General features: G+C 33.4%; 1 protein-coding gene across 1 annotated transcript in view; it reads left to right on the forward strand.

Moving 5' to 3' along the window:
• The first annotated feature begins 657 nt into the window (after nt 1-657).
• The window catches only part of LOC123546869 (APGW-amide-related neuropeptide-like), a 41,643-nt gene continuing 21,929 nt past the window's right edge, over nt 658-20,371 (forward strand). The window contains exon 1 of the mRNA XM_045333490.2: nt 658-1,275. Coding sequence (XP_045189425.1) covers nt 703-1,275 — 573 coding nt within the window. The 5' untranslated portion in view covers nt 658-702. The remainder of the gene's footprint in view (nt 1,276-20,371) is intronic.

Genomic DNA, 20,371 nt, shown 5'->3' on the forward strand with positions numbered 1-20,371 from the left:
TGTGTTATATATTTTTCATATCTTCCTGTATATTTAAATTGATTTTCAAGATATTTTTCCATCAACATCTGCCATGCCGCTGTGATAATTAGTTTATGCAATTTCAGTGTACCGCCATCTGTTTGTTGTTATTTTCATACGTATTTCATTTGATAGTTTACTTGGTTTCTATATATGCTCCACATGGGTGTGTATGATGTCAATTTTGATCGGAAAGACATTCTCTCTTTAGTGCTTCAAATGGAAGGAAATTGAATACTTTAAAAGCCTCTGATTCACTTACCTACAATTAACTTTAGCAATTTCTTGTTAAAGAAGATAAAATGAAGCGCCAGGGGTGTAATTTCAAGGCAATTATATCAGTGGGGGTTAACGCTAGAATGTACATTAGACATTCTATGAGTACTTTCAATTCTGCCTGACATAATGTCGTAAAGAAATAAATTGTTTTGCAGGAATAGAATTAATAACATTAACTCGCATTTAAGGACCTTGTTTTTATAGACTTATCAAAATATGTCGTGGGATTTGACAATCCTTGTACAGAGAATATTTTACAAAGTTGTCACGTGGTCATGACGTCAGGAGGCTGTTTCCAATGCAATGCTCCACGCTGAATTCTTGGTATTTAAGCACGGCGCTGAATGTATTATTGGTTATCTATATTAGTTTGTCAGAATTGCTAGGAAGGGGAAAGAGAAGATGAGTATTCAGGACTTTGTCTTACTGGTTTTAACACTTTGCTCAATACAAACACAAACACTTTCTGATAACATAGATGGTGAAACGCTTGAGAAGATTGGCCCAAACTGGGCAAAGGAAGACGAAAGGCCAAACAGGCTAGGATATTTAGAGTCAGTTTTGTCAGACTTATCGCGGTATGAATTAAACAGAGCTAACGAGAACTCCTATCAAGACATTTATAAGCGTCGTCCAGGTTGGGGAAAAAGGAGCTTTTCTGACGATTTAGAACTATATAAAAGAAGACCAGGCTGGGGCAAAAGAGCATACTCTAACGATCTTGGAGCACTTGAAGAAAAAAGGGCCCCAGGGTGGGGCAAAAGAAGCTATGAATCCGATATGCCGAGTGAGATAACTGGTGTTGACAGGATGAAGCGCAGACCAGGCTGGGGCAAGAGAAGTGAATTCGACGAATTTGAAGCAACGAAAAGACGGCCTGGCTGGGGTAAACGAGCACCTGGTTGGGGAAAAAGGTCCAACGATTGCCAATCTATAATCAATGAAATTCGACTTTTACGAATGAAATTATCAATGGTAAGTACATGATATTAAAAAGAAACATTACAAAGAAACATTTCTTTTTGTTTTGCATGATTGTCTATTTCAGTCCAGTTTTCAGATCATAATCTTTATTTTCTTGCTGCAGTTAATAAACATAATTTTGATGTGAAGAAGAAGTCAGTATTAGGCTAATGCATGTATATTTTATTTCAGTTTTAAGCTTATAGAAAGGAAGGTATTATACTTAATTATGTACAATCAGCAGCTTCACTTGGATTTTAAATTTAAACTTATATTCATAATAATGTGGGTCTTTTAATTTTTCCAAAGAAAAACAACAAAATTAAAAGTTTTAAAGCCTCATGTCTCAACTCAAAAGTTATGTCAAGAAAGTTTCATGTGTTGCTAGTTATAATCAATCATAAATACAAAAACATTCAGTAAGTTATGTTAAGTACTTCTGTTCAAAATCACTCGAGTAGACTATGAGATATTTTGAAAAGCTCAATACTGCGTTATTGCTGAAGTACGAATGAAATGTTGTGGAATTGTAGAAAGTATTTGTATTGTACAGTGAACACAAATATATTGACTAACTTAAATTGATATTTGATATCTGATTTTTGTTTACATCTTACAAGTATTTCATTTTTTAGTCAATTTTATATTGTGAAGTTTACCTGGAGACATACTTAAATTACTAGAAAAAGCCTTGAAATCATTAATGTTGTTTACATTTTGTCGGATGACAGGCATAATATATTATAAGCCATGAATAACCTCCCATTTCAACTTGTAATGTCAATTTCTTGATGCTCCAAACTTGACGCATTTGTGGCTTCTGTTGTATTTTAATAATTAATACATTTTTTCTAATTCGATGTAATTTCTTAAAGTGCGATTACTAGTATTTGAATCTGGAAACATCAAACATACGCATTTAAAAGTATTGATAACATCAATATTCTGATATTTTCTTTTTTATATTTATATCACTTACATAGAATTAGATGAACTTATAGTGTTGATATATTTTCTGGTCCTACCGAATCATAGAGTGCATTCAATATATATGTATTATCCCGTTTAAGCTAGTATTGTAGAGTATGAGGGGCGCTGCACCTCCAATGAACCGGCTCAGTCAACAGGGTCTGCTGGTCTGCTAGTATTTTGCTGAACTGCATTCTATGCCTTACATATTTTATTATATGTAAATAACAGAAGTACGAGCACCAGCGTATTGCTAACACAAATGTATGGCGTTTATATATGTACTTAACTTAAACTTGGTCTCTTTATACTCAATGGCTGTTCAAAGCTATTTTTGTACATTTATGTTGAGGAAACAGTTAAAGCCATTTTTTAAACAAATAAAATGAAAGAAACTTGTATCTGAAGTTTTGTGAAATGATTAGCACCATTATCAAAAGGTGATGTTAATATACATGTTTTAAAGCGACTCATGAAACATATTATTGGTATTACAAAAACGCACCATATTTTCCAGGTATATTCAGTAAGCCAAAATTTATATATGAAATATAAAAAAGTACTTAAAGTGGAGTTATGTGCATTTTTCAATGCAAAAATCTAGCTGAAATAGATGTGTGTGTAAAAAGGGTGGAGGAAACTTTAGCTTTTAACCCAATATACCAAACTCTTTCTGTTACCAGTACAAAATAATAACTTTCCAAATATGACTTTTCTTATTTTTACTGGGGTCTTTTTAAGAAAGGTCAAAGTGCATGCAGGAGTTGCTTCACTTCAACTTCAGAAATATCTACCTATAGGTAAGGGAGATCACTGCGTAGAAAATTGAAGAAAAAAACTATTATTTTATTAGTCCGATTTCTTTATTTCTAAAGCATCAACTTCAAATACTTATGGAGCATTATCGTTAATTTAACACATTTAAAGACACAGCAACCGAAATTTGCTTTTATAAAACATTAACCAAAAACACAAGATGGGCATAATGCCACTTTAATAATGTTGTTTCTTTTTATTTGTATCATTATCTATCCATTTTATACTTCATTCTTGCAGCGGAAAACAATATTAATACACCTAAGTAGTTTTGTTGTCAGTACTGAAAAAATAATTCTGCCGAAAAAATAATATATACGAAGGTTAAATCCTAAAAACAAGAAGTCGGATTATTTAAATCCATGTTATCTTATTTTAGTTTTGGTTGATTAAAATCATCGTATTTTTCGTTTTCAGTATTTAAGATAGTTCTGCACGCTCGAAACGGATATTGTTCTACAATATAAGAATTTCATGAAACCAAATATATTCAAAGCATCACTGAACCTGAAGGAAATTGAGCCAATAAAAATGATAGCAGTGTGCTTAATGTTTTAGGGTTTTGTTTTTTTCTTAATATTTTCTAAAACGAACACATTTTTTTTTCTACATAGGTTCTGTAGTATTTAAGGAAGTAAAGTAAAAATGCTTTACGATTTAATTAATTTTAGCTAGAATTTCCAATGAGTAAATTTTGGAAATTATTGTCAATCAATTAAAGTTTATATACCTTTATATATTATTATTTATTTATTTGCTAAAGATTTAACGATCAAATCACGAGAAAAAGTCTGCTCTGAGACAATGATCTGAGAAGCGTGACTTGATCTTGGTTACTTTGTATAATGATTTGTCGTAATTTTTCTGCCAATAAACTGTTTTATAACATTTTCTCATAACAGTTCTTCACAATGACTGTTATTGATAACCGCTTGTGCAAGTCAATTGTGCTTCGTCTAATCGACACACTTTTCTGTATAATGCTCCAATTATTCAAACGTTCACTTACTTTCTTTTGAAAACATCTTGTGAGTTTGAATTCCTTACAATGATAAAAAACCTCATTATACGTTAACTGGCAATAAGAACATTTCATCAGCTGGTATTTCAGCAGTTTCATCACTTGCTCTCAAATATAATCACTAATAGACACATAAAATAAGACGATTATTTTAATGATTTATATCGGCACATGCTGCAGATAAAGAAACCTTACGGACAGTGAGACTGAAACTATATACAGTATAAGACATTATAATCAGAGAAGTAAGTATTTCTGCGCCGTAAGAAGGGCTCCGACAATGATATTTAAATAAAACAGTACTGCTCACCTCCTTTTAATATATATATTTCTATGTCTTAAGATCTTATGAAAAAGAATATAGAACTATCTTGATTCCTTGTAAGTGATGTAAGTTTAGCCCAAGACGTTAAGGCATCGATGAACCCCTTTCATCAATTTGTACCCATGCTGGTATCTCTGCTTTGCGCCAATGCCGAAACCGAACAATAAGTATATGTTCATAACACATACTTACTGTATGGCTTGGCGATCAATAGATTTTACCGGTGTTGACCGGTAAGCCATTTAATAACTGTTTTATTACATGACTTAAGAAATTGATTTCTGTCAAATATTTTTTCAAGTACGAAATGCAGGTATTATTCCATTTCTTCATAACCTTCACAGTAAATGTCTACTTGAGTTCATAACAATAAAATTAGATATTTGATATAAAGATAAAGTTTTATGTTTTGTCTTTATTCGCTTGTCAGTATAAGCCGCTATCCTGCGGATATTCTGTGTAAACAAGTTCAATCGTCAGGCAATATCAGCAGTACACTACTGCCTATAGTTGTCAAGGTGCTAGCGCTTTCCGTGTTTAAACATTTCTTAAAGCAATTACATGCTGAATAATATTCTTGCGTGTTAGATAGAATTTTCCCGTGTTTTTTGTCGGTGTTAGAAAAACTTCTTTTACACCCTGGGATGAAAGATGATTCACGTGCTGTAATTAATTTATTAATGAATGCGTAAATTCATACGCTACTTTAGTTAAATAGTGCTTACAAGAAAAGTATTTATTTAACATTATTTCTTCTATTGACTGAAAAATAAGACATGTAATGAAAAGAATCTATCACTTGTTGAAAGTGCGGATAGAAATATCTGGTTCTTGTGTAGCTTTTGTGGTTACTCGACAGAGCCTTGTTACACCGTTACCTCGATCCAGATATTTCCACATGTACCTTCAATCAGTGAAAGATTCTTATTTTATTTACACTGTAATCTTTATCTGTGGTCAGTCTACAACAAAACGATTGTACGTGGTCTGTATCAATGTTTAGCTCATATTGTGACTGTCAAAGCTGCACAGAGAAACAGATACTAGTAAACAAATCTATTAAAAAGATTATGTATTTCATGAGCAAAGTAAGCTATTAATCTTGATGTCATTTGGCCGTGACAGAAATTTCCTACTGATGGGAAGAATCTCATTAGAAAGTTCAAGCAACAAATATATACAATAAGGCAGAGGGTCGGTGCTGAAACGTGACTCATACATATGAAAGTCTTATCACAATCCGTTAAACGTGGAGTTTAGTAGAAACGTATTGACACATACATGTACAATCTAGCAAGATGTGAAGTGCAAAATAGTGTTTTGAAAGAAACAAAATCGTTAAAGCCCTGCTCCGCGGCTATTCAAATTCTATCGTGTGTATGCAACCAATGATTACAATAGGTAACACTTAACGGCCACGCGCCACACTTTAGCACGCAAAACCACATGTATTTTATATAGAATTTTATATAAAATAGACTCTATTTTGACAGGCGTCACTGTTCATAGTCAGGACTTTCATGCTTTTTCAGTGACAATTTAAGGTTAAAAGGTAGTACACAACGATTTTTCTTGCATGTCAGACAGGATTTTCCCGTGTTTTTACCGGTGCTAGAAAAACTCGTCTTACACTCCGGGTCGTAAGTTGACTCACGAGCTGCAGTTATGAATTTATGCGTAAATTCATACGCTACTGTGTTCAAAGTGTTCAAAAGAAAAGCATTTCTAATACTTCATTTCTTCTATTAATTAAATAATACGGCATGCAAGAAAATGAATCTATCACTAGTTGAAGGTGCGGATGGAAATATATGGCCTTTGGGTACTTGATTTGCTGTTACTTGGCAGAGCCTCGTTACAAACCTAACCAGTTACCCTTGAGTCAGATATTTCCATCCGCATCTCCAACCAGTAAAGAATTTTTATACTCTCATAATTTTTCGCTTACCAATATATTTGCTAAATCAGGATGAAACGCATATATTAATTTTGCAAAAGAAACATGTTTATGTTTCAGAGATTGTACTAGATGAATTAAACTGATAACTCATTCAAAAATGACCAATATTTAACATAATTTATTGGTACTCGGTTCTAAGTGAGAAACATAGAAACGTTAAACGGCAAGAAACATAATATAACATGTTTTGCTTGCGACAGATGCAGTCCTAATATACAATGTAAATAAAGTGCATTGATCTGTAAAAGAGATCATATTAAGTAGGTAAACCTAGTTTGATATCTGCGTTTTCCATAAAAAAATTTAAATTGAATCTGCGTATAGAACGGTAAACCAGGTTTGGAATGTTTGATGAAACTGAATTCTTTTAATTTTGACGCATGTTTAGTATCATTTATTTTCAATCAAACAAAGTATTTATGCCAAAATTTCGAATTAAAATATTTCAAGGTTTATTTCGTGTGAGAAGCTATTCGGTTTTACTCTCATAACAGGTATATTTTGAATCAACACAAAAACTTACTTAGATATTTCACGACAATAAAACATGTTCTATATACTTAAAATACGATATATTTCTCAGGTCGATGTACTTAGCTTATATCAAAGCTGCATCAGTTACATGCAAAAGGGTTTGTATTATGCTTCTTGCTATTTATTTTTTGATGTTTCTGATACAGGAATTAACGATCGATAAGTCATGTAAACCATTCGCCATTTTATTATGATATACCACTTTAACTACTTTCCTTTAGCGAAAACAGTATATGCGTATGGCACGCCAATTGTCCAATTATTACGTGAACCCAGGTTCACGGTCGAAAAACTAGGATTAACGATCCATAAACTAGGTTTTTCGAACGTAAAACCAGGTTTTTCGAACACTAACCTATATTTTCAAGCGAAAACATAGGATAACGCCGTAAACCATAGTTCACGCTCGTAAACGTAGGTTTTCGTTCGATAAGGTTTCTCGATTGAACTATGAATTTCAGTCGTTATCCTAAGTTCACGAGCGTGAACCTATGTTTACGGGCGTAAACCTAGGTTCACGAGCGTTAACCATAGTTTACGAACGTGAACCTATGTTAACGGCCGTGAACTTGGGTTTACGACCGTGAACATAGGATAATGACCAAAAATCATAGTTCTGTTCGAGAAACCTAGTTTATCGAACGTAAACCTAGGTTTACGTTTGTAAACCAAGGTTCACCCTCGTAAACCCAAGTTCACGGTCGTAAACATAGGTTCACGCTCGTAAACATAGGTTCAAGTCCGTAAGCTATGGTTCACGGCAAGCCAATTATTCAGTTATTACGTTCTTGGTCGAAAAACTAGGATTATCGAATACTAACCTATATTTTCGAGCGAAAACATAGGATAACGGGCGTAAACCATAGTTTACGCTCTTGAACCCATGTTTACGTTCGATAAACTAGGTTTCTCGATTGAGCGTGAACCTATGTTTACGGGCGTGAACCTGGGTTCACGAGCGTGAACCATAGTTTACGAACGTGAACTTATGTTTACGACCGAAACCTAGTTTATCGAACGTAAACCTAGGTTCACTCTCGTATACCCAAGTTCACGGTCGTAAACATAGGTTCACGTCCATAAACATAGGTTCACGGCCGTAAACTATGGTTCACGGTCGTAAACATATGTTCACGTCCGTAAACATAGGTTCACGGCCGTAAACCCATGTTCACGCCCGAAATTCATAGTTGATTTTATAATCCTAATATATCGACCGTAAACCATGGTTTACTTTTGATAAACTAGGTTTCTCGATTGAACTACGAATTTCGGTCGTTATCCTATGTTTACGGTCGTTATCCTATGTTTTCGCTCGTGAACCCCGGTTCACGCTCGTAAACCATAGTTTACGAACGTGAACCTATATTTACGACCGTGAACTTGGGTTTACAAGCGTGAACCTACATTTACGAGCGTGAACTATGGTTTACGGCGTTATCATAATATGCATATTATGTTTCCGCTCGAAAATATAGGTTAGTATGCGAAAAAGCTGGTTTTACGTTCGAAAAGCCTGGTTTATCGATCGTTAAACCTAGTTTTTCGGCCGTGAACCTGGGTTCACGTAATAATTGGACAATTGGCGTGCCATATTTGCGTGATCTTGATTTATCCGACATAAGGATATACAAGAATCGTAGTTACATTTTTGAGACGGACTGTATATGTGCAAAGATTGAACGAATGACTGCCTTTATCGTCGTTGGTAAAATAATATTAAGATATTAAATTTAGTAAACTTTAACATATTCAAATGTAAGTAGATGGTAATAAAGTTTTGTCGTTTACGCAAATACTGAGAATAAGTTTCTGGACAAAACAAAACTGTAATCTCTTTGGGACCTATTGAACAACTGGCGTATTAACATGATCATACCTTGAATATCAGGTACGTGCTCCTTGTAACGGATGATGCGAAACATTTACGCCTACGATTGCGTTGAGCTTTGCGTTTGGCTTAAACATCTTTAAACAAGATATACAAAATAGTTTGAATGAGTTGAATGTATCAGCGTTCTCGGGAACTTTTCAGCATGAGACAAGTATTTTCGAGGAATTCTTTACTTGGCACGACGTGCATGCAAGATGTGAAGATAAAGACTATGGATCTATAGAAGGAACGTTAGCGCCATTACATAGAGGATATTTGTTTGTTTTAGTGTAAGATCGAAATATATTTCACCGAGTGAAAACTATAATGCAATATTTTCACGAGTGGCGCAGCCACGAGTGAAAATGTGAATTATTGTGTTCACGAGTGAAATATATTTCGATCTTACACTGAAACAAACAAATTTTCTATTTATTTTATGCATTTTTAATGGTTTTAACCAAATGATATCCATTTTGTCCGCGCAACGTCACGAGCATCGCATCATGACGTCATAATGTCGTGGCGTCAGGGTGTCTTTGTAGAAAAACTATAAATAGTTCTATTACGTTTCCTGATTTTATTATGATAGACTGTAAATATTTATGATCCTTTTATTATTTTTATACATCTTTACCTTTACTGAAGAATATTTTGCAAGGAATTTTCTATCATTTATAATTCATATAATTTCGCATTCAAATGTAGTGCCGTAGAAGTGAAAAATAAAAATGATATTTTCACTGTTTGAAACAGTGAAAATATCAACTTTATTTTACTGATAAATTTCGGTATTTCACTAAAGAGTATAAAATAAAACGTCGAAATCAAATCAGAACGTACCTACAGGAACTTAAAACTCAAGGAAAAAGTACAAATTTGTCTAGTGGACGGGACATTTTCGATCAGGTCCAGAAGGAGACGTATGGTATACATACAAAGATCAAAGGAATTGTGAAGAATTCAATTCTGACTCAATACCCAGTAGTATCGTAACAGACAATGGATTATATAGCGTTGTTAAACTTGATATCCCTAGAGCGTAACAAGCACTTAAAGGTATAATTTGTAACAAAATATTTCCTTACATTTATCACAAGTACAAAGGCAATACGGTCTTTCATTCCTATAGGCAGTCACGTTTCAAAGTCTCTTACATGTTAAACTGAAGAAAAAATGTGTTTCAATAGTTCCATAGAGACATGTAACACCTGCTGTCTGCAACGCAATTATACTTAACCACGCCTTAGACCTTAGACTTTAAATGCAAACAGTCGACTTGTATGGTGTATCAGATTGCACGATAACAATTGCACGGGAAAAGTCACTTATTTCGCGAAGACAGGATGCAACGTATAGTAATAACCTTTCTATATCTCTTCTGCAAGACGTAGATGAAACATTTCCTGTTAAAGTGTCAGAAGTAAGGCTACAATAAAACAAATGCGATGCATCTAATTCAATTTTTGAAAAGTGTAAAACATTGTTTTTGAACTTGATCAAACCATGACGGCTGATCAGAAAACAACCTGCGGACGCCTACATGACAACTGGACGTCATCGAAGATTATTGTTACTGCCGGAACAATACGTGTTTCAGCGTTTTTCTATACATTATAAGAGTCTGTTTGATATCCATATGTTCCAAAGCATTATTACGAACGAAAATGTTGTCTTAGTTATTTATAATTGTGCTGCTTAGAATATTAAAAATTGTTTTTAGTTTTTTTTTTAAAATATTCACACAGAATGTGCATTTTGTAAGTATACTTACTGACGACAAAAGTGAATTCATAATGTATTAAAATGTTGCTCTTGAAATTAATATAAAAGATGTCGTAAGAATAACTATCTTCAGTGATGTGAATATACTTTGATAGCGCGGCAGTACCAGATTCGTATTTGGTAGTATTGGGTTTTGTTTTATTGCACTCGCTCGTAAACTTTGTATGTTGTTGTCTGTATGAATCAAGACAAATAATGTAAAAGTTACACATGTCGTACGATAAAAGTAAATCATTAGAGCGGTGAAGGCAGCATCCGTGTGTTGTATAAACTGTTGTATTTATCATCTAGAGTTTTGCACTGTCTCTGCAAGACGTTATCGTTAGAAGGAAAAGACAAAAGGTAGAACAGTGCCAGACCACTGCCGAGCAGACCATTAATTTGCATACTTCCCGCAGTGACATCATTTGACCTTACCAAATATTTGACTTTAGCAGTGTCATTGTATGATGGAGAATTATTACATGGCCAGCTTATGATGAGAAATATCGAGTTTTCTCTCCCTTGATTATCGATTGTTTTTAAAGCATTTCCCCCCTGATGGGATTGTCTCCTTTACATTAGCTAAAGTCGTATATTAACAATTCACTTTCATATATTTTGCATTGATCGTGATACTGCACTGGGCAATACATTGAAATAAAGCTATAACTTCTGTTACTATTAGATTCATATAGAAAGATTTTCTCTGTAAAAACATAAAACATATCAGTAAAATCACATATAAAAACATGAGGGGCGTCCGTGGCCGAGTGGTTAAGTCGCTGACTTCAAATCACTTGCCCCTCATCGATGTTGGTTCGAGCCTCACTCGGGGCATTGAATTCTTCATGTGAGGAAGCCATCCAGCTGGCTTACGGAAGGTCGGTGGTTCTACCCAGGTGCTCGCTCGAGACGAAATAATGCACGGGCACCTGGTGTCTTCCTCCACCATCAAAGCTGGAAAGTCGCCATATGACCTAAAATTGTGTCGGTGCGACGTTAAGCCCAACACAATAAATAAATAAATATAAAAACATGATGTTGGCTTACATTGTTACGGATTTCGTGTTTTTATGTTACTGAAAATAAATATATATAGATAATATCCATTTGTTTTGAATCTTTAAAGTCCGCCATAAGGAGATGGCCAAAGTAAAGTAAGTTTCGTCCTTGATCACACCGAGACTAATATAAAGACACAATGTTTTCCTATTTTGTTTGCATGCTCTTGTCTATATAACGGTAGTAATGTGAAAGTTTGACAAAAAGCAAATTTAAAGTGCCATTCCTGTTTGCGCTGATTTTACAGTTCAATCATGAAATAAAATTTACCTGAGCTATAATGGTGACTGTTTTGCTTTTTTTTCACGAACAAAACCGTGAGAAAAATGAAAGTAGCACTAAGGTCTAGATAATCCCACTGTACACACTCGTGGACAGCATGCTTTTTTTTAATCTTGTTTTTTTTTCCTAGCTAAAATGGTTATGGTATTGTGTTTGTTATTTTCCATTGATTTGTACATCTGTGAAATTCACGTTGCATCTTTTATTTATATGTACCAATTCCGCTCCCCACTTATTACTTTTACTGTTCGCCGAAATAACAAATAAGATAACACTCTTTTCCATAATCTGACTCTTATTGATCTTTTTTTTTTTCTCCTATCGTCAAATACTCTAAAATATCTGTTTAGTCCGAACTAATTCTTGATTTTTCGTATTGTTCTTAAATCCCATGGTCGTATTTTCCTGAAACAGCTGGAATAAATGAAAGCTCTGTCCTGATCTGTTCTTTTCTGTTCTGATATGTTATATTCTGGCCCCTTTCCTCATTATCATGAACGTTATCATTTCATATCCCTGGATAGAATTGTCAGTTGTTGGTATTTGTAGGTCTGTAAATTAACACCGCGTACTATAAGAAAACCGCCAGTTTTTAGTTTCTTGGTTAACTTTGACGTTAAATGGAAGCAAGAAGCTTTTATCTTTTTAAAGTTGTAAATAGTCATCATAATGTTCATAAAGTCAAGAACACTTGCATATGTGCTAATAAGTTATCATATTTGGAAAAACATGATTTATTTGCCTCTAAAGTGAAAGAAATTATAAATTTTAGTGATTTTCACTATATGCTCAATGTAAGTGATGGTGTTACTTTTAAAACAAAATTGGAAGCAAGAAGATATTCAGTTAGAATAAATATTTTTACATCAAATTAAAGAGGAGAAATTGATGTATAATGTCATATGTGCTAAAACATTCACAGATGTAAAGAAATATTTGAAATTAACCATTGAAAATAGTTTTCCTATATAATCTATTGCTCAAAGTTTATTCAATTGGGAAACCAATATTGATCATCGGGTTACTTTCAAGGGGAACAGCCTAATATGATATGCCAGTTGAAATATAATAAAAGCTGGGGATGATTGTATGAATTGACATCAAAAGCATAAAAGGGCAAATAATCTAATAACAACGTTTTCGGGCGACGCTAAGGACGGATGTAAACTACATGATAAGAACATTTTTAAGAGTTAAAGTAAGACAGTTGTTACAGTAATTAATATAACAATTTTATAATTGACAAGTACAGTTTAAGATAACTAATTATGAATAACGTATGTAACTTATTGTGTATTATCAAATACAATTGTTTATGACTGAAATTACTTCATAGTATGTATGGCAACATAAAATCATTCACTAAAATAATTTATTTTAAGATATTAACTTGAAATGAATAAAATACTCCAGGATTTTATTAGAGGAGTGTACATTTATACTGTACTTACCTACTCAGTACTGTTTTTAAATATGCTAATAATATATTAATTACATTAATGTTACTTTTTACGTAGATACTGTATAGTAAGTTTTCTTATTTTCAAATATAAGTTTTGGTCTAATATACTTTCAACATGTTTGTGCATATAAACATTACTGTGTGTTAAGTTTAAAATAGTACACAAGTACATGTTTAGCTGAGCACAGTATAAATGTGTACTACCACTTACAACACTTAACACGATTTTTAAGATACGACTGTTATATATGACATTTTGACATTTAATTGTGAATTAAGCTCTACAAACGCAGTTAACACATTCCTCCAGTTGAATTCATTTGATGGGGATAAACTACATTTAAAGTCTAAAAATAAACTATTCTAGTGAATGATTCGCATTGGAGATATCTTACATAATACTTGCGAAGATTACGACATAGTAACCATCTATAGTTATAGTCACAAAGCCGTTTTTTTGGTGGCTGCTGACCAGTGTCAAAAAGAATACTCAGATTGAGAAATCTTGTCAGTTCTTAAGACCATCCTAACAACACAACCAAAAATAGTTCCAAGCTTTCCAGGTAAACAATTATCTACACAACGTGCAGAATATGCAAAGCTACAATATATGCCTTAATACCGTTTTTAATGTAAATTCGGCGACTAAAATCAATACATACTGAAGTCAACGTTTTAATTAAAACAACCACGTGTATGAATACAAATATGCAAATTTATGGTCACGTGAATAAACGATGACCTCATGTCACCTGAACTGGAGCGATGATATTGATTAGCTATTGCATAGTACTGCCACAGAGGTCACGTAGCGTATAACGAAGAAAAGGTAGCTTATATATATATAGAAACCTAGCCTGGGAATCCAGACTGACAATTCAAAAATGTTTCCTAACCGCAGTGTCACATGTATAACTCCCGAAATTTAAGGCTTTATTTGATAAAGAACAATTACTTCTGCTAGCAATAATCCGCAGCTAAAAATAGAAACGGAATTTCAACAGAAAAGTTTCCAAACATTTCCGGTCCATATACAATACTAGTTTGTACCTCTGATAGCTTTTCCAGCAAGTTGTAACATTTTTCAAATATGTCAGAACAAACTTAAATGTTCGTCATAGCTATTAAATTGTAAGATATTATATAAATGCAACCCTAGTGATCTAAGAATGTTACTGAATTTTCGACTGCATTGTCTCGTTTTCGTTTCAAACACGCAAAAATATGACCACAGGTTAATTGGGCTATTTATAGAAAATCGATAATCCGCAGTGATATGGATTTCCTCGGGCGTTGGTACTGCCAATTAACACTAATTAGCGTAAATTTAGTGAGATGCTTTATGAACAGGACAGTAATTATTGATATAACTTGAACATGTACAGTTCATCGTTATATCAAGAACAAAATATACTAAGACATGCTTAGCAATACGAGAGTGAACAAAAATAAAAGAGCATTCAGTTAAAATTCATTCGATATTGTTTGCAGTGTGACCTGCCGTGAGAATCAAAGACATGTATGTTTTCTAAATAATATTCCCTCACGGATAATCTTCCTTCAGCAAATGTACAATATAAGATACTAAATGTATGCATATGTATTCCGGTACAATTTCGTCTGATAAAACACGAATTATCAACGTGGAAACCCACAGGTCGCCTAAGGTGACAAACGTTGCAAGCTCGCTTTGACTAAGTTGTGCTACTGTATCACGATTTCATCAACTTGTAAGCCCGTGAAAGTGGGCGCAGCGATGATACTTATACTCGCCTTTTTGAAACGGCAACTGTCAGACTGCAAGTCGTCGGATAACAGATTTGACCAACTTAAAAATTGAGTTGTTTCAAGACAGATTCTGCTCACTTCAGCTATATTCATTCGAGTCGCACCATGAGAAAAACAACATAGTGCATTTGTGACCAGCATGAACCCAGATCAAACTGCGGATCCACACACTCTGGTCAGGATCCTTGCTGTTCGCTAACGGTTTCTCTAGTTGTAATAGGCTTTGAAAGCTAACAGCATGGATTCTGACCAGACTGCGCGGATGCACAGGCTGGTTTGGATCCATGCTGGTCGCAAATGCACTATGTTGGTTTTCTCATGGTGTGTCTCACTATATCTTGATTGATACAAATATATGTATAAAAATTAAAACGGTTTCGTTTCGCCAGTTACATATTTTTCGACTTTTTTCTCGGTCTGACTAAAGTTGTAAGTTTGTCTGATTTAATGTCCAGCTGTCATGTCTAGCGAACTTTTGAGTATAACAGATGGAGTGATAATTAATGCACCTCTAAAATACACTGGCTGCAGAGCTGACATTCTGAGATGCATTTATGGTGCTTGTTTGTGTTGTTTTCTTTCACAAAAGTCTCATGAAAACCACAGCTATCTGATACGGACTAAATCAGTGTGTATAATAATTCATGACAGACACTGCCCAAAAGCTTTAAAAAGAAATCTTAAAAGCTGAATGATTTGGAGAAAAAGCTTATACTATTTATTCATAGTAAAACATCTTCGATGTAATTTATGTTGTAGTTTTCGTCACAAATAATCAAAAAGGATCAAAACTATTCGTTAAAGACTGAATCAGTGTGTATGTTAACAATGACTGGCAGTGAAAAAGGATTAATTTTGAAACCAAAGCCGAATATTAAAAACAAATACAAAAAAAAGTTCTTATGGTTTATATTAACAATTCCTCAGTTGTCGCTTTCTTTGTAATATTTTAAACATTGATTAGCAGTCACCATCAGCGCTTTGACAGCTTTGATTATGTCTAGTGATCTGATTTACGTACTGCGCTATTTCTTGAGTAGTGTCTAGGGATAGTGTTGCTGGTTTTATAGCATTAAAAAAAAGGAACGAGTCTTATATTAGTAACACTTTAATCAAATAAGATCTTACTGGATCATATAATATATATATATATATATATATATATATATATATATATATATATATATAGAGAGAGAGAGAGAGAGAGAGAGAGAGAGAGAGAGAGAGAGAGAGAGAGAAAATCGTATAAAACTTATAAATATGATGTTTAGTGAGGTGAGAGTATTTACGGTTGAAACCAGGTCTCACTAAGGAAATTATACACACTAATGCATTGTGAAGTTAAAATACTTTTCGAGTATGATGCTCATACTTCAGATTCGTACGTCACATTATGTACATAAAAGAGAATGTACCAAACGACATGAATAGACAACAAGTATGGATCAATACATTGAAACTTACGGTGATTATAATTGCCCAGCATTTGGTCGTAAGTAGGACCTGGATTAGGTTCTCATAATGCTCTAGTTTATTATTATCTATTCGGTCAAGCTCACTGACTATCATTATATGTTCTGACTTCTTCCATGATGTCTATGATTTACATTATATAACTGTCAAATTAGTTACACAATATAAATCTAGTAGAACGATTATTTCTATGATGTCGTAAAATATTCGCCATTAGTTTTGAGGCGAACTGTTCGAACGGCGGAATATGCGTAACATGAATTGGCATTCTAAAGACCTTTGTACGACCCGTATGCATGCTAACCTTTATAGAAAGACAGACTTACACACGAAGAGATAAGAATGATCTCTTAAGTGCATTGTATCATTGTTTTTTACCGCCGATTCCCCCAGTTGCGCTGTTCAGAAATTGTCCTCTTATGGTCCTCCTGTTAATGTGCTGAATATCCCCATCATTTCCACGTGGACATCGGATTACTGAGGATAATTACGGTGTTCCGATTGAACTATCGTTGTTTCAGAAGCTCTACATACGATAGTTTGACGTGGGAACACGATGTAATGGCACCAAATCGCGATGCGAAGGCGCGATAATACGTTGGGTGGACGCTATATTTACATGTATGATACATTTTTGCTCCATGTTCTTGTGGCATCTCCGTTTTAAACTATAGGTTATATTACTAACGAAGAGATAAAACCCCGAAACTATTTAACGATAACACTATGCAAAAATACAATATTATGTCGCATCTGATATCCTTGCATGGTGTTTCGCATTTCGCTCTTTCATGACTTCCTTTGTCACATGCGCAACAGAGAATTATTATTATAGCATGTTAGGACGAGTGAGTTGTTATCAAGGTGATTTCAAAAGAAAATTAAGACAAAAGCTTTTTTCTGTAGAACTAGCTAGCTAGTACGACAAATTACATATATGTTTCGTTTAAAGATAACCTTTTTCCTCTATTACTCTACAATTCAATATGTTTTATTGAACTGCAATGATTTCTACCGTTTTAGATAAGCTTTGTCCATCTGTATTAAATTTTGACTTGCTATATAGTGTATAATGTATAGGTTTCTTTTAACATATTTTATCAAACAATTCACTCACTTCAACCGATAGTAAAAAGCTTGCGAAATGTAGCGGGATTGTATGTCTATGAAATGAAGTTGAATAAATTATCTAAATGAATATGGAAACAACCTTTCTTGTTTCCTTCATGAATAATTGCTAAAATATTTCTCTCGAAATTTAGTCTCAAAATAAGGAAAAAATATTAATATCTCTTAATTAGGCATCGGAAGTTTGCCAACATGATGAATCAAATTTGGTTGTTTTGGTTGTTTTCATTATAATGATTGAAGATTTGGGTATATAGTATACATTTATTGAATAACTTGCCGATCAATAGTCAAAACAATGTATCTGAATCACGAATTAGATCGGATCTATCGGATTGGCTCACACTGGCAACCATACTGTTACTTCAATTCCAGAAACAGATCAATCAGAGGTACTACCAACGGCAAATATTTCAAATTCGTTTTCCTTAGAATAAAGCTCTTTACCGCCCAAACAATTAAACATTAGCGTATTATTGGATCTATTTCATGAAAAATGTTTTTTCTGTTCATTCAAATACATTCATGTTCGTCTGGATTCTATCAGGTTTCTGGCGACACCACAACGCCTTTGACATGTAATTTCTCTTAATATTAATTTGTGTTTTGTATGTTTCGTATTGCTTGTCTAATATGTTTAGTATAAATGGCTCTCAAAGAATTGAACTTAACTTTAATACCATTTTAATTAGTGAAATTTAACCATAATACTTGAATTTATGGGAAAGTCTTTTCTATTTTGGTCTAAAGAAATTGGCCTGGTCAAATGAAGTAGATTTTAACACGCTTTTAAAATGATTTAGCATGCAAAGAGTGTTATTTATTAGATACCACTATTTCTTAGTGGGCTTTCAGTTGAAATATATATATATATATATATATATATATATATATATATATATATATATATATATATATATATATATATATATATATATATATATAGATCCGATGTTTGAAGTGTGGTGTCCTGTCAGACCTCAGCAAACCACAAAATTATATATTAATTAAGTACAGCTTTCATTCCGCAAATAAATGTTATATATATGAAGAACCGTAAATAATTACACAATGTGTTACTTTTATCAATAAACTCAGATATTTAATCTGGAAACTAGTGCCTGTAATATATTTAAAATGAAATAACAAAGAAAACCCGTATGATATAATATTTTGTCTTTGCAACTTGTAAGCATTACTGTGGCAGACAGTTTCTCTAAAAAAACTTCGCACTTTTACACTAAATTTATTACGATAATGGCAAATGAAATAAACATGTATTATGGTCATTAAGTAGAGGCATTAGGAGCCTTCCACCCCCTAACACAACCAGACTGACAATGGGGGCCAGCATATGCTTTGACCTCAAACTTTTGGCAAAAGCGCTGACTTTTTACACAGAAATATCAAACGGAAAAAGCCTATTTGAATGAGAATTAAATATTGTTTTATTTCGTTGTCCAAACATTTCCTGGGAACATCCAACCTTCTCTTGGATTCCCAACTTTGAAATCGCTTTTTCTACGCCATACTCAATTTGTCTTTCAAGTTTTCAATCTATTAATAGTGTAATAAATCAACCCGGTATTTTTCCACTGTTCGGCTTCATTCAGTGTTTATCTTTCGGCAGGGTTTACAAATGCATGAACACAAAAACAAGTTTAATCCTATAATTGTTTTAAAAGTAACACACTCAGTTGTATTTGGACTAAATTACGACTTTGTTGACATTTGGTTGACTATCAAAGAAAACAACCTCAGTAGTACACATCATACAGACAAATCAGCTTATTCTGTAAATGCTAAAAAAACTTTGTCGAACATTACATTTAAAAAAAAACTACCATTCAGTTTTCTGTAATTACGAGCTGACGTTTTCCTGCAAGAACAAGTAAGTTACATACATTTTTTAAAATGCAGGTATATGTATAGATGTTTATTCCAACCGTAACCAGTTTATTTCACAGCATGGAAAGTGATGCTGTTGCGATAAATGTTATGTCATTCTCTTTATGAAAACAAGCAATTTCAAGTCCAAATTTACAAAATGTACCTAATATAATACTACATACAAACTATTCCCCTTTACATTTTGTCAAATACATCTGTTCCTTCTAAGAAAAAATTATTATAATTATACGTTTAACATTGTAAAAGAATTTTTCAATCTAAAGTTTTCATTCTGTTGTATCAATTGTTATGCAAGAGAACAAAATGTAATTTATATATTGCCTTTAGTGTGTGATCTTTATAAAATACGTTAATGAAAATTTCAACTCAGTCTTAAGTCACTGTCATGGTTTATATCAATTGTGCCTGCAAAAGGGAAAACCTAATATTAACCGAATGTAAATTTCATATTGGGTTTGTGACATTCTTTATGACGTAATATTAGTGTGTGTCGTTGCGTTGAAAAGTTCAGTAATGTCAACATTTTTACTTAAGTTTTAGAACAATATATAATCATGGATATAACAAGCGAGAAAAATGTTATTAGCTTTGCCTCGAGTTATAAGCACACTGTCTTTCGCGGAGCAATATCTCGCACCTATAGTCGCTTCAGAACTCGTGCATATGTCTCGATAAAAGTCTTATAACCAAAGATATGGTGGGTTCTTTATTATCATTTCGTGAAAACAATTTAGTTA

The sequence above is a fragment of the Mercenaria mercenaria genome, chromosome 9 (assembly GCF_021730395.1).
Source record: "Mercenaria mercenaria strain notata chromosome 9, MADL_Memer_1, whole genome shotgun sequence".
Taxonomy (NCBI): Eukaryota; Metazoa; Mollusca; class Bivalvia; order Venerida; family Veneridae; genus Mercenaria; species Mercenaria mercenaria.